At 33.9% G+C, this 15,846-nt stretch overlaps 2 protein-coding genes across 3 annotated transcripts in view; one reads left to right on the forward strand and one right to left on the reverse strand.

Moving 5' to 3' along the window:
• Rgk1 (Rad, Gem/Kir family member 1) overlaps nucleotides 1-15,846 on the reverse strand; it is a 160,424-nt gene that overhangs the window by 113,632 nt on the left and 30,946 nt on the right. The window lies entirely within an intron of this gene.
• Nucleotides 9,660-15,804, forward strand: fest (wurstfest). Of its 2 annotated transcripts, XM_014242264.3 has the most exons (9): nucleotides 9,660-9,843; nucleotides 9,921-10,261; nucleotides 10,608-10,922; nucleotides 11,752-11,948; nucleotides 12,038-12,214; nucleotides 12,283-12,429; nucleotides 12,498-12,638; nucleotides 12,699-12,821; nucleotides 13,749-15,804. In XM_014242264.3, the coding sequence occupies exons 2-9, from the start codon at nucleotides 10,010-10,012 to the stop codon at nucleotides 13,849-13,851; spliced, it is 1,455 nt and encodes a 484-aa protein (XP_014097739.1). In that variant the 5' UTR covers nucleotides 9,660-9,843; nucleotides 9,921-10,009; the 3' UTR covers nucleotides 13,852-15,804. The 2 variants fall into 2 exon arrangements, with proteins under 2 accessions (XP_014097739.1, XP_069964451.1); XM_070108350.1 differs by having other exon boundaries at nucleotides 9,660-10,261.

Genomic DNA, 15,846 nt, shown 5'->3' on the forward strand with positions numbered 1-15,846 from the left:
TAGAGCAGAAGCTTATAATGTATTTTTACATTTCGGAGATATGTGCAAATCGTTTTCAGGGATATGTGATATATACTAAGCATCTTCACCGCTACTGTGAGAGTAAAGCAAGTAGAAATTTTCACATTTTTAATTAGATAATATAATTTAATTGTTTGTGATTTTATTGGCAGTGATTTGGGTCAGTTAATACATTTAATTGTTTACTACTTGAAATTGAATTTAAATTGATAACTGTTCACTGACCACAACAAACGGTTTTAATATGATTACTGCAAATTACGTGAGCATACAAACATAAAAAGCTATGATATGGCAACACTCACACATATTTTAAGTCCGTTCGAACATCACTTTTCACTCACGAGCCATAAATCGCATTAAAAACATTTATTTCGCAAAATGAAATGCAAAAACACCAGGGAGAGAGAGGTAAAAAGACACATTTCACCTGCAGCAAATGCAATTAACTTTTATCGCGCGCTGCAACCAAACCAATAATGGCACTCAAAATGTTAAAAGCGCTGCGCATGCGCAAGTACAAATCTAAGTGGAAAGTTGCTGCAGCACGACTATTCAATTTTTAGGTGAAATTTAGCGAAAAACTAGTGAACTTTTCAGTATGCATGCATTAAATAAATGTATGTTCGCAATTCTACGATACACACACACCTACAATTCACTGAGCAAAAATTGTTTTCAGTTGATTTTCATTTGATGTGATGTACACGCGCAGCGGTTTTTTTTTTAACTTTTTCCATGCCGGCTTCGGGTAATGTAACTTTTGCAACAAACATCACATAGCCTCGTGAAATTTGCATAACTAACAATGGCAGCAACAAGCTGGTACAACCTGGTAACACCAAGGCCATTCGGAAACAAAGTGCTGCAAACAAAATGCTCAGCCAACGAATAGCTGTATGGAAAACTCAATTTAACCTCTTGGCTACATCGAAAAGCAATTTTTAACCGTATACGCGAAAATTCTCTATGCGACTCTGTCGCATATTTTCGTAGTTTTTTTTTATTATTATTTTCAAAAAAAATTGCCTGCTGGTTCAATAAAGGCGCATATTTACACATCCACTTTAAATAAAATTCGAAATTAATTTCCTTAAAATTCCCTTTCTCGCTACAGGAAATGGCTGAGTTTGCTTTTCATCACGAATAAAAAAATACATTCATATGTACAATATATGTGTTGCTGTGAAGTACGCAACAGTGCTAGCCTGCGTTTTCATGCGCGAAAATCGAACAACAATGTTTCACATTGAAGTAGCTCCCGCTGTTTGCGGAATTTCCAGCTTAACGATTTTGTAGTTTCACTGAAAGCATTTGCCACGCAATTTCTGCGCGGGCATTTAAAATGAGTCTTGTATACATTTTCATTTAGAGATATTTGCTTTTTTATAAGAAACATCTAATGTCTCTCGCACTAAATCAACAAGAAATACATTTACAATTTTAACTTAAGCTAAAATGTGAAGACCCTTATGATGACTACACAAGTTCAGTGGCATTTACAACTTGACTCGTACTCCCTGCTGGTTCTAAAATTACCTAGCTATAAATAAAATAAATGGCAGGTTTTTCACAAAAGCAGCAATAATTTGTTCTAATCAAAATAGTGTTTTGTTATAAACAACTACTGACACGGTCAGTTAGATATGAGAAGTAGAGTAGTATCGATTTGCGCTCAGTATAAATATGGTAAATTTGTGATTGTAAGAACAGTCGGTCTTACCATATAAAGTAATTTCCAAAATTGCACCTAACTTACCAAAAGTGACTTGTTCTGTTTTTGTGAATGTAGTATTACGTTTTCAATTCGACTATCAGCTCTACGGAAAAGAAAGCTTATGAAGTCTGAAGGTTCCATTTTGCTTTTTGCAAAGTTCCATCACAGTTTGTGTGAAAAATTTTCTTATGCTCTTGCACAAAACCTGATTTTACATTTCCTTTTTGAGTGAATGATGAGTTTATTTTTTAAAACAAATATTCCAGCTTTGCGCGAGTATTCCTTTTTGAAAACCTTTTCAAATTATGACTAAAATGGTTCTAAAACATTAGTGCAAATAAACAGCCTTAAATAATAAAATCAAAGCCTTTAATAAGCGTCAGATAACCGTCAGCTGTCTAATATCAAATGACTACCGTTAAATAGCGACAATGAGATGGCTGTCACATGATTCACTGCCACAAAGGATCTCGGAAATACGAAGATAATGGAAAGATATATTATATTTCAAAAAATCTATTTACTATTACGATATAAGGGATCCCAACTCAACTTAACCTTAAGGGGTTAAATCCACTTGTAAGTCATTAAACGTGTTTTTTTGTGAATTGTTTTTTGAAGAGATTAGATTATTTAATAAATAATTAATAATAATATATTTTTATAGTATTTAGTGTACTTTAATAATAGGCAATTCATCATGAAATATTTTGGATTCCATTAATACCGTAGCCAATGTCAAGGTAGACCCGCGAAAAAAGGTGTGTGTCTTTTTTCTGCTTAAAAATATTTCAAATGCATAAACACTAAAAAATATTGTATATTATTACAATAGATGAATAAAAGTAATGACGAAAGAATAGTTAAGTTTTTTGTGAAAAAATGTGCACTTCAAAGTGGCCTAACAAATCGAAATTGGTCTGAAAAATCTAGTTGCTTCGATTACTTCAGTTCTATCGATTAGTTGTTTTGGAGAAATTTTTCTCACCAATTCTGGAAACGCGTGTCGAGAAAAACAAGTGATATAACTCTAGTTATTAGTCAAGTGGATATAACTCTAGTCATTATAAATAGATTACTTTATGTGGACCCGTAACCGTAAAAACTCACACACAGACGCTAAGTACATTTCAAGCGTTAATAGATAGGTACAGGAAGGACACTGTGACCAAAATGAGATCGTAGATCATGGAAACCGCATGCATTTGTTGTTAAAGTAACCTTGCATCCTTCTTAGGAAGAGTGCTTCGGACTAGTGAAAAGTGCTTCAAAATTAACATCTCAGGCGAAGAAAGACTGTCGACTACAAAGCACTTTCGTTCCCGCTACAATGCATTTATACAATATGCACTAGTGGACCTAGAAGTAGCATGGCGGTCGACAGTTGATCCTAAGAGATAACATATTTGTGGAAGATCTCGTGGATATTATCGTAGTTTCGCACTATAAATAAATTGTCTACGAGATTGGCACGAGATACTGAGGAATAGGCGTCTATATTTTGATTGACGATGGTATTAATCAGAAAAAGTAACTTAGAAAGAATTTTTATGAAATAATTTTTTGTCAAAAGAAAAGCATTGTTTATTTAACAAACTTCTCAGCAGAGGGTGACACGATGGTTGTTGTTGTTGTAGCGGTAGAAAACATTACTGAAGTAATTTGGAGTGTCGAGTTGATAGTCCTCGGGCGTTTAAAAATCCGAATCTGTTACGGTTACGTAGACCCGACTATCGTGAGAATGGGCTTAAAAGGCCGTTTGCAATCGTCTACTTTTATCAGTTCTTCGTCTTTTTATAAACTTCCCAAATTTACCCAATATAGTATCATATACTGCAAAATAACTGCGGTGATAATATTTGGACGTGAAGATGGATGTGTTATGCAGTATTGTAACATAATAGTTTTATAGAATCAACATCCATCTCCATTATTAATATAGGTATGTAAACATATTATATAATATATCTCATGATTTATAATGAATATAGCGAGGTAATAAATACATGGCTGGCATTTATGTTAAAGATAAGCACTTCTGCCTTCAAGCCAAAGTTGAAATGAAGCGAAAATAATTTGAACGATTTATGTTTCACTTTAACAAATATAAATACAACAAAACTCTACAGAAATAATTCGTGTGAAATGCAGAAACATTCATGTGACATCCTTCAAGGCACGTTGATGTTGTTGCAAAACAAAACAAGTCAAACACCTTTGACATTCATATAAACGTATGTGTTATTGCAAAAGATGTATGCAGAGGACGTTCAGCGACATTTACCGTTTCCGCATTGCCATTTCACACCAAGGACAATCGCCACTTTTAGCCGAATGATAAATATTTAGTATATATTTATACCAAAGAATTATTCGCAGTTGTGGCATGAATATGCTATGAATATGCTAATAATGCTGAACAAATATTTGTGCTGTACTAATATATGTATAACAGTAACATTAACATTACATAATCATTAAAAACACAACGTCATCACAAATATTTAGTATGGTAGCGCTTGGCGACAACAACAACTGCGATTTTAAGTAAGATTTCGCTTTATTAGCGCTCATTAATCATCGCTGGCACGGTTACGCTTACTTTTGTTTGCGTGTATGTCTATAAAGTAGATGTGTTTATATGTATGTAAGCAGTGTGTTGGCTATATTTAGGCAGTAGACGTAATTGTAAAATTTTATAAATATTTCTACGCTGAATAGGGTATATTCAGTTTGCCACAAAGTTTGTAACACCCCGAAGAAAACATCGGAGATACTGTAAGGTATATGGTGTATATGAACAGCGTGAGTCGATTTAGCAATGTTTGTCAGACGTACACACGCGTTCCTCAGTTTATGAGATATCGATATGATATTTTGCACATATATTTTTCTTCCCAAGAAGCTGTTCATTGGTAGAAATCGACGATATCGGATCAATTAAGCATATAGCCGCCATACAAATTGATAAATCAAAATCAAGCCCTTGTATGGCAACCATTTTTATTTGAGAAGATATCTTCACGAAATTTGCCACAGATTATTCTGTAGAACAAACATACAAAATGCTAATATATTGCTCAGATCGTACCATTATAGCATATAGCTGTCATACAAACTGAGCGAAATACATTAAGTTCTTGTATGGAAAACTTTTTATTTGAGAAATTATCCTCACGAAATTTGAATTATATAATATTATTGTTAAAGGCAAAGCTATAACATCCGAAAATTTGAGATCGGATCACTATAACACATAGCTGTCATACAAACTGTTCGATCAAAACCAATATAAAAGTAATTTTATATGGTTTGATGTTAAAAAAAATTCCCCTATGAAGGGTATTATAGCTTCGTTCCGCCCGAAGTTAATATTTTTTCTAGTTTTTCTTGAATATAACCTTTTACTACACTTTAATTATATTATTATATTTTTATTTGTTTACTATGTGCTTTTGAAAAAATGTTTTATTGTTGCTTTTCACTCAATAAACATGAATTAAGTATTTGTGTATATAATCGCATGATATATAACAGAACCTATTGCTGAAACCTTCACACGATCAATTTGACAAATCGCTTTGTAATAGGTTAGCAGCTCAGTGTTCCACATACGCCCCGGCGCACCGTCTGGCACGAGTATTTACTGAAGCCTATTGTAGTGTGTTTGTGTGCGCGTGGATTTCACCTTGTATTGACGACAAGTTGTTGCGCCACGTTTGTAGCACTTTTCAACGCTTTAATTGGCGTAACAACAACAATAACAATAATAAGAAACGTGAAAATAAGCTAAACAATTATATAAGACGAAAATGGAAACAACAATTACATTTGCACACATATATGTTGATTAATAATGAAAAATTATTTTAACGACAGTGCTAATCTGCTTCTATTGGCCTTTCTATTTGTTTTTAGCAGCGAGGCATGACATGTTTGTGCCTGAAAAAGTGAATTATTGGTCGACTTTATAATATTTCCTGCTTTTTTGCAATTGGCTGCGCGACATTATTTGCATTTCCATGAACTTGTCTTATATTTAAAGAGATTTGGAAATTAGCATTGTTTAAGGGTTATTTATAAATTTCTGTTCATAAAAGCTTTGCCTAAGAAAATATATATGTATATTTGGTTTACTTTGAAACACTCAGACGCCCAAAAATTATATAAATAAATTTCTCAATTATACAAGTAGCAGCGTAAGAGTTCTTAGCTGCAATGTCAATACATTTATTGCTCTCAATTGTCCTTTATTGACATTCCTGTTGACAAACAACGCCGCCATCAGCTTTTGATGTGCTAAGTAGTTTTCATTGTAGCTATTTTTACTCAGACGGTTATTTACTTCTTTTATTTGTATATACAAGTTTCTTTGCATTTACAGTGGAAAACTTTTTTTTTGGAAAAAAAAATTGCCGTCAAGACAATTTATTTTCCCCCTTAGCTTTCAATACTCATACCCGCTTGTATTTTGCCTACGCACGGTACAATCGCAAAAAACATACAGATCATTAAACTTTTTCCACCATTGACCACTGACCATCGATTTGATGATAAATCGTTTTCTGTTGCTCATCATAAGCATTAATATATTTTTTGCAGTACTTTTCAGAACATAGCAGGCACGCTTTATCAATGAAGTGAGGAAGTAAATTTTAAAAGCCATTCAGAGCATGCAATTTTACGAATTGCCAAAAGAATACTTGAAATATAATTTTTAATGTTTTTTATTTTTGATTAAGTGTTTGAAGAGCACACGTTCGATTTTTTTTATTTTTAATTAACTTTTTCACTTAAGCTTTCATTATTTACTTTTCAAAATTTAATAAATTAATATTTATTGGTATTTATAACGGTGTAATTTATAACAATATTAAATTTTGAATTTTTAAATGTGTTTTTTACGAACTTTAAGGTCTATCTGATATTTACTATAAAAAGCTGATCGGTCAAGTTCAAAATTTTTATATTGATACATAGAGGAACGTTCAACGCCTTGTGGCAAAGCAGGGAAAAAATTAGCGGAAAAAGTTTATAGACGCGTCTCTTCGCTGCATTAAGTATTGAAAACAAATTGAGCTGTGCCTAGTAAAAATGCTGGAAGAATGATATCAAACATAAAATAGGCGTAGTATAAATAAATCCATAATTTTTTCAATATATGGCTTTAGCAATTTATACCTCTCGCTATATACCATAAGTGCTATGAGTATAGGGTTACTCTATAATCTATACAGAAGCAGTTTCGTATTTGCTTAGTTTAGTATTGTTTGCACTCGCGTCAAAGATGAACACTAGCAAAGAAATAGTATGCGTTATTTTACAGGGTTTCTGCGAAAAAGGCGAAAAAATAGTTTCAGTTTTGTCGATTCCATTACGATAATTTTTAAGTCAAAGGCGCACTACGCTTTGTAAGGCCAATTGTCTAAAATATCGAGTCCGATCGTCATGTAAGAAATATTGCAATTGCTCAAATTACCGTTTGAAACGATTTGAATTATGCGTAATACAAAGCTAAACTCGATGTGTGGTTGTCACACGAGTTAACATAAATAAACCTAATGGACCGAATTCCCATCTGCGTAGCGCTGCTGAAACGCATCAAAAACGATCCATTTCTGAAGAGAATCGGTATTAGTGACTAAAAAATGCTCACTTATTACAACGTTAAATGAGCTAGTGCAAACGGTGGGCAAGCCAAGATGTTATGTGTTTAGTGATATTTGTGAGAAACATCTACTATAAGCGGACTTTTAATTCGAAGCTGTACTGCCAACAGTCAGACTCAGCGAACTCATTGTAAAATTATGGTAAAAATTTGATAAAAATAGTCAGGCAAACCTTTTGGAGTGTAAACAAACAATTGCCAAACACACAGAAAAATGAGACCGATTGAATTTGTACACCGTATATAGAGCAAATATACACACACCCTTGTTATTATATTTCTGTACATGTGCATGTATGTATGTATGTCTGTATTTATAGAGTTAGTCTTGTAAACAAATGCAATGACGTATTCGAATGTTAAACTACTACTGCTCTCGCCGCTACTTGCTGGTGTTGGTGGATAAGTGAGGGCGAAGTACAGTAATTTCCGAAAAAATAAAAATTATTTTCGAGAAGAATATTAGTACATATTATTATACGATCTATACCTAAGTGAGCTGACTTGTCAATCACGAAGTTAAAGCTAGAGTTTTCGATGCAGACGAATTTCGTTATAGTAGGTCTATTTGTCGATTAAAGTCAAGGTGCACTCATGAAATAGAAGAAGAGGTGCAACTTTAAAAAAACAGAATTACTAAAATGTTAAGTGTTACATGTATACTTATGGCTTTTCTTGAACACAACGCGTCTAAGTTTGAAAAAAAAAAATTTATGTGGCTTGTATTTGCGCTCAAAACGTATGACTCTTTAAATGTTTAGATAGCGACTTTCAGATGTCTCTGTTTTGTTTTTTAAAAACCCTCTAAGGTTAAGAGACTAATACAATAATATTTACCAAGTATAAACTAATTTCAAATATTTTGCTGTATGATTCAATCAATTTCCAGAAATTGCAATTAAACTATTGGAAATCAATTTTCATCTACGCATTATTTTATATTCTATTGAAAATGTCTATTTTTAGACTTTGTTTCTGCAATTTTCTTGCCATTTTCGATAAAATTTCTTCGTATTTTGCAAAACTAATATTTTTGAATTTTAGTTTTCATTATTTAGAAAGTCGTTTATTGTTTAATCGTGAATGAACCTTTGTTGCATTAATTCGAGAAAGCAATAGAAAAATATTATATATAAAAATATACAAAAAAAAGAAAAAATGTTGAATACTTTTCTTCTTCTTACGTATGTAAGTATGCTACTCTTTGCATTCTTAATATCAAGATCAGCATCAGGGCCATAACCATTAAAACAAAATCCGTAAACCATATATCTGTATTTAAGCTATCCACTGAGCTAAAGGTTCTCGATGGCCTCATTTAACTTTTATTTCATTGAAGCGTAGGTGATGAGTGTGTATGCCACAACCGCTTGAGAACAAGTATAACAATGTATGTATGTATGGATGTTAGTACTTCAATTTACATACGTATACTACAATTTGTTTATTTTAAATGTATGTACATATATGTATTTGTTTATCTTCTGACGTTTTGACTTTTCCACATTGTTTTCATTGTCATGTTTATAACTTTGCTCATACCTTTGGCTTTTAAGTGATCATATCGCAATCAAATTAATACCGCTGGCAACTAAGATTTACTTTCGAATGCAGATACCGTTGCTTTATATAATATATAATATAAATATACATATTGTATGTGTATGTATGTATGTATAAAAGTATTCGAAAGAATTTGCTTTATAAATATTGAAATTAAAAAATTTTGGAGTTAGCAGGAATTGTAAATTTTAGCAGAATATGATGCTCTGTTAATTAATTCTGCATGAAATCATAACCAGAGCAGAGAATGTTAATGAATATAACCAGAGAACGTAAAGGCAGAGAATGTTCATTTACGTTCTCTGCCACAATGTAATTTAACCAACGCGCCTAAAAATATGCACAAAATACCATGTAACAGCAGCAGACCACCATGTACATTTCAATAGCATACTGCAAGAAATAACAGTTTGTGTTTTTGTTTTTTTTGGAAATCTTCATTCCAATAGTGATTACTTTACAGTTACATTTCAAAATTACATATGTTTGAACATCTGTCACTCGCATGGCATTTCCCCTAACGCAGTGCTGTCAAACAGCAGCTGATTCAGCTGTTCCGCGTCATCTGTTTCAATCATGCCTTGTCACTGCCACAACGATTGTGAAGTGTATGCACTGACCTGAGTTTGGAAAATTACTAGCAACCTTTGAATTTTGTCAATTTCGTCAAATCTTGAGAATTTTTAACATTTCGTATTCAGTTGAAAATTTTTTACGCACGCAGACACATGCAATAAAAATTCGAATTTCAGTTTTTTTCTCTCTCCAAAACGTACCAAAAAAGTTTTCTTCCACCAAAAAGGAAAAAGCGTAACGCGTCGCTAGCAAATAATTTTCGCAGACCGTTAAACACTGCAAAGTTACTATAATAAAAGTGCGTAAAATTTGCGTTAGTCATCATTATATTGCAGCACAACTGTTGTGACCAACTCTTAATACCCCCTCTAACAGCAACACCTCCACCACTTAACCAAAGCAATTGCAGAGTTTTCTTATAGTGTCACTAAAACAGTTTTGAAGACAGTAAAAGCTTGAAGAAAATGAATTCGGAAAACGCTACGGAACTGAAAAAGCCAGTTAAGGATCAGGTGGAGGAGAAGCCGAAGCCTGTACAGCCGGAAACACCGAAACCCCCATCATTGCCAGTGAGCAGCCTAATTGGCTTCAACACCGAGGACTTTCTGGCGCGTGTCAATATGAATGAAAAGATTAATAACATTTTACGCTCGCCAACAAAGACACCGAATGGTGTGCGGCAACGCTCCGTTTTCACTGCCATAACGCCGTCATCGGTGAGTCAGCACTTTTGCCTTTTTTAATTCTCTTTGTTTGCTATTTTTGATTTATTAGCTTATGACAGTGCGCCGGAAATCAGGTGTGTCGCTTCACTTATATACAGTGCTCTTCGTGTAAAATCATCTGTGTGTGCAATATGAGAAAAAAATTCATTTAAATGTCAGTGAAATGTCAATTGCGTTTTCTCAAGCCGGTTGACAACGGCTGCCAGCTGATTGTCAATCCCAGTTTTTCGAATTTCCGCTAATTGCGCTCTCTTACGATACTTTGATATATTTTATGCTCAACAATAAATGCATAATTCTCTTTCATAAATCATTCTCATTATTTTTCTCTTCACAGTCGCGTTTCAATGCCAGCGCTGCTCCCTTTGTATCGCAGCAGCAACGTTCGTCGGTCACTTCCGCCAACACTGCCACAGCACCTGGTGCCGTTATGACGCCCAAGGAGACATCCACACCATCAGCCGCATTGCAGGCTCGTCAAATGCCCATACCGGTGCACATGAGTGCAGCTTCTCCGCATCATTACGGTGGCTATGAAACGCCACTGACTGGACGTAGCGGCGGCATGACAAGGGGTGTCTTCAATACTCGCTATCCTGTAGCACCACCGCCATCTCCGATCTATGGTTTCGAGAATGATATGTGCCGTATGGTAAGTAAAATCTTTGAAACCTTAATGGTAGAACTGAAGGTATTTATATGTGCTTAGTTTATTATTTACAAAGTTCCTCTGCTATGCGAATAACCGTTAATACTCGACCTGAATACGTTCAGGAATCCCTTAGGGCTCCTATAGTAAGGTAGGCAATGCGCTATCTTTATGGATACGACGATCCTTAAAAATTATTCGTTTTTGCGAACGATTGCCAACATGGAGCAGCAAGTGCTATGGAGTCTCCACTACCATATAAAGTAGCAGGAATTTCTGTATCCTGTCGACAATATGATTTCAGTCTGCATTGGTCTGACTACATTGCTACTAATAACCTGGCTTTTTTTTTAGGAAAGTTAATGTTTTGACCGAACTTTTTCGAGTTACATCTTCAAGTAATAATTTCACCGGTCTTGGTCGGAGTAAAAAGTTTATGTTGCAAAGCTAAAAACACAGTCCGACGCAAACCGCAATCACAACGTACCGTTTATAAGCTATCCAAGTGAGATTCCTGTAAGGTTCGATTTTTAACGTAACCTGGTGGGAAATTTAAAGAACGTGGGTTCTCAAAACCTAAGCCTAAACTCTGACTCAGCATCGGCGAAATTTCTTCTAATAGCGGTCAGCCTTTTGGTAAGCAGCAACAAATTTTTTCATGAAATAACTGATCATGAAATCCTTGAGACGCTCGTAGTTGCCTTAAAAATCTTGGGCCTCTCCATTTATTGTTGCCAGCTTTCGAAGCAGTTAATAAGTTTATGTATCCTTGTATCGCTGAGTATTGAGATAACTTCCTTTATCATTTATCTATCATAATTCCCATCCACAGCCGCCTACCATGTCGCCCTCTCACCACGCGCAGCAGTTTCCACAACCAATGCCACCGCCACCATACGCAGTAGGACGCTTGAGCGGCAGTCACCGCGGTGTTGAATACGAGAATCCAACTCCGCCACCTTGTCCAGGTGCTGGCCCCATTGCCATGACTAATGGCACCATACAGTTGCGTCTGCGTGATGGAATACGGTAGGCATACAACAAATTACTTGCAGCTTCAGTTATAGGAATATTATAAATATTATACAATAACTTTCTGTATATTCTCCACCCTTCAGCATTGATATGACGCTGGACAAGGCGGTGCGCGTTCTTAATCAGCGCAGCATGGTGGCCATTGCACTGTCACGCAATTGCAGCAACTCAGCGCTGATTCATCCAAACGGACGTATACTGCAGAGTGGCTCCAAGGTGGAGATAGTCACCTATGATGGCATGAAAACCAACAACTATGTGTGAGTTAAACAAAGAAATAATAATAATTTACAATTCCTGGAAATAAATGGCCGCCTTCTTTCCTCAGTCGCTATGCTAAGATGTGGTACAAAGGCGTCAGTTTTACTAGCGAATCTTGTGCTTTGATCTATCTTGTGGACACGGCTGGTACGCGCACCACCACTGATACCTTCACTGATCTCACAAAGGACTACACTTTGACTGTGTTTTATGAGTGCGTGAAGACTGCTTGAAAAATATTGTAAAAATCTTAAATCAATTTCGAAACTGTTTTCATTATAGTGACTCCCGCCATGGTCCGTCCTATGTTCAAGATGCTAATGAAGTAATACAAAATTCGACATATTCTTGCACAGATGAGGGCACTGAAATTTATGAAATTAATGGTTTCCGCATCACGCAGGCCGCAGATGGACTAGTAAAGTAAATTCAAATACTAGGAAATATTTTAATAAGTTTGTTATTTAATAAATTTGCTTTTAGATTGACACGAACTCATAATAAATGCTTGATACGCACTAGTCCAGGCAATGGTTCAGCCACTTTGACCACGCCAGGTATTCACTGTACAGCCTCGTTGGGCAAAACTTCACATTTGTTCGTTCGGTAAGTGAAAATTAATGTCTATATTTCATCTCCGTTATTACTTATTTCATAGCGCTCCGAAGCATAGCAAACGAATTTTTTTTAAATCTACAAAAACAAAGTACTTTATTGTCTAATAACCTTGAATCTCTTCTTAACTGCTTAAATATTGTGGTAGATCTTTTAGCAAGTGTTTAATGTCTAAAATCAGATTACCCTACCCTATGATAGCAAAATTGAAAGCAGGTTGACCCTACAACGAGGAATTTTCAAACATCTAGATTCAGATGACAAATTGGTTTAGTGCTAAGACACTGTTTTTCAAAGTTCTATAAAATACGGCAGCAATAAGTTTCGTAGAGATAATTTTTTACCGCAAAGTTTTGGTTAAAATCTATACTCAGCTGTAGTTCTAACTTGTCGATACGTAAATTTATGGTGGTTAGCTTATATATGAAAGGATGTAACAGTTTTTTAACTTGTCTGGTCTGGAAAATCTGGGAATTTGGGACGCTTGGCTTATCCACCTCTAGCTTCTAGAACTTTGGGGATCTTTTAAATAAATTATTTAATCAAACAAATAAAAATCGTAAATGCTTACGGAAAACAGGCCAAACGCGATCACGCGGTGAAAATATAGTGGATGTGTAGTGCCGGAAAGTAGCATCGTACGTGACTTAATTTCCTACGAAACACCTGACAACACTTTAGAAGCATAAATAAAATTCTATGTCGGAATACTTACGAGTACATATATAAATCGATCATTAACCTTAGTGCATAAAAACCATAACTTGGTAGAAAAATAATACCTCGAAAATCAATATAGTTAAAAGCTATCTAGCCTTTTATATTCATTACTTTCTAGGGATCAATATTTTTCTAATGATTTCTGCTTTATAATTTCAAATCATACGTTAAAAATATATTACTTTTATTTATTTAAAGTCGTAACGAAAAACGTATGCACTTCGATGGATCGTGTTTCATTGTACGCAATGCTGGGCATTCGGCCGGCTTCAACGAGAACAACTTGTTGATCGTCTATTAAAGTAACGCATGAAAAACTGCGAAAAAAACATTTTTGCCACAAAACTAAAAAAAAGGATAAAAGCCAAAAAAAAAAAAAATATTAAACAAACACAAAATCAGCGAAATCGAAAAACGAAGGCGATTGTACGATGAAATTTCCAATCATAAACAACAACACTATAGAAGCATACAAAGCAGAGCGTATAAGAGGAAATTAATATTACGTATAGAGAATTATGTACAACAAAAAAGGAAGAGAAGAAAGAAATTCAATTAACAAAACAAAAAGGAAATAGCAGTAAAGTGCAGCGCATAGAAAATTATAGAAAGTTGTTATGAAAAAAGTTTTAAAGAAAATTCAAGAAAAAAGCGCACACAAGCAGTTAACAAAATACCGTTAAACGATAGCCGCTTTGCTAATAGAACATATAGTTACAACATGCAAAAATACCGTTAGAAATAATTTTCACGCTTAACAAAGTCAAAAATTTTAGTTAGTTTTTTTTTCAATTTCTCTTTTCATTACATTTACGCAAATCAGCGTGCGTCTCGGCTGAGTCTGAGTGTGAAAACGAAGAAAACGATAAATATTTAATATGAAAGAGCTGAAACTAATAGTTTCGTTTGCGATATAAGTATTTCGCACTTGAAAAATAAATATTTCCGAGTTTTTTTACCAACTTAGCCGAGTACAATGAAATTTTCAACTCTTCAACACTCTTAGCTTTCTAGTACTTACGCTTACGCAAACAGCTCCATAAATAATTTTTATTTATTTTGTTCACGCAATCTAGCAATAATTTAGTCACTATAACTTCTTTCAAAATAATTACTTCAAGCTTCCCACGGGAATCCACATGATTATCTCAGTTTTAATAGCTTAACAAAATTTTAGTTTCGAAAGTGTGTTTTCAAATTTACCGTTACGATTTTAGTAGTAGAATAGTGCAAGCAATAATGGCATGATAACAGCAAAAAAAGTTTTCAACCTATTTATGTAAAATCTACAAAAAAAGCAAAAAAAAAAAACAAAAAAAATTAAATATAAAAAAAATTTAAAATAGTTGTAAACCAAAGAAAAAATCGACAAAAACTATGTATAATGTTTCGCATAATTTTCTCATAACTATTCCACAACAAGTCTTCATACTTTCCAACAACAACTTTCAACTAATATTCAACTAATCAACTATATAAACTCTACAAATCTAATCGAAAAGCAGAAAGCCAAAAAGGATAACTTGCCGTCTAGACTATTGTGTGCATGAAATGTGAGTGGTAAGGGAAAGTTATCCCGTTCAACACGTCCGGTGGATACAAAAGTGTCACAGTAGCAGAATTTTTAAGTATTCTGTCGAGTAATGCAATCAGCAGAATAGGAAAAAAGAAGAAAGGAATAAAATAACAAAAAATGCTTAAGCCAATTAGCTACGAATACATGTAGGTACTTACATATGTAAATACATATACATTTATATGAAACAGCATATTAAAAAAGTGCAGTGACTGAGCGAGAATATATAAGATTGCAATTATATCGAAGTACTTGTAAAGCAATAAAATGAAGGCTTTGCCAAGAGTAAAGAAAAATCAAAGCGCAATAGATAAAAAAAATAGCTGCAGCACTCACACATTTGCTGAAATATATGTATCTATATAATAGTACCCGCATCTGCATTTATACATAATACACAAACATATATATATATATAAATAAACAAATAGATATATATATATATATATAGATATAGAAATTTAGCATAATTTAATATAATATTTTTTTTTTTTCATTTTATAAATGTTATTTGCATCGTTAGTTCCTAATTAATAATCTCACAATCAAACAAATATAAATACTTATTATCTAAATAATATTTTCGGTTATGTATAGTAAAAGTAATTTCGGCAAAATGTGCAACAAAATTTTATAGTTAAATAAAAAATTATAGTGTATTCAGCAATTTAATTAAAATTTGCTCAGTGTGAGTTTTAATAATGGAAGAGGGAGAGAGCA

This window comes from Bactrocera oleae, chromosome 4, assembly GCF_042242935.1.
Source record: "Bactrocera oleae isolate idBacOlea1 chromosome 4, idBacOlea1, whole genome shotgun sequence".
NCBI lineage: Eukaryota > Metazoa > Arthropoda > Insecta > Diptera > Tephritidae > Bactrocera > Bactrocera oleae.

Coding starts and splice junctions, on each gene's coding strand:
- fest (XM_070108350.1), top strand. CDS start 10,010: ATGAATTCGGAAAACGCTACGGAACTGAAAAAGCCAGTTAAGGATCAG. Junction 12,215..12,282: donor ATGAAAACCAACAACTATGT/GTGAGTTAAACA, acceptor TTCTTTCCTCAG/TCGCTATGCTAAGATGTGGT. Junction 12,639..12,698: donor GCCGCAGATGGACTAGTAAA/GTAAATTCAAAT, acceptor ATTTGCTTTTAG/ATTGACACGAACTCATAATA.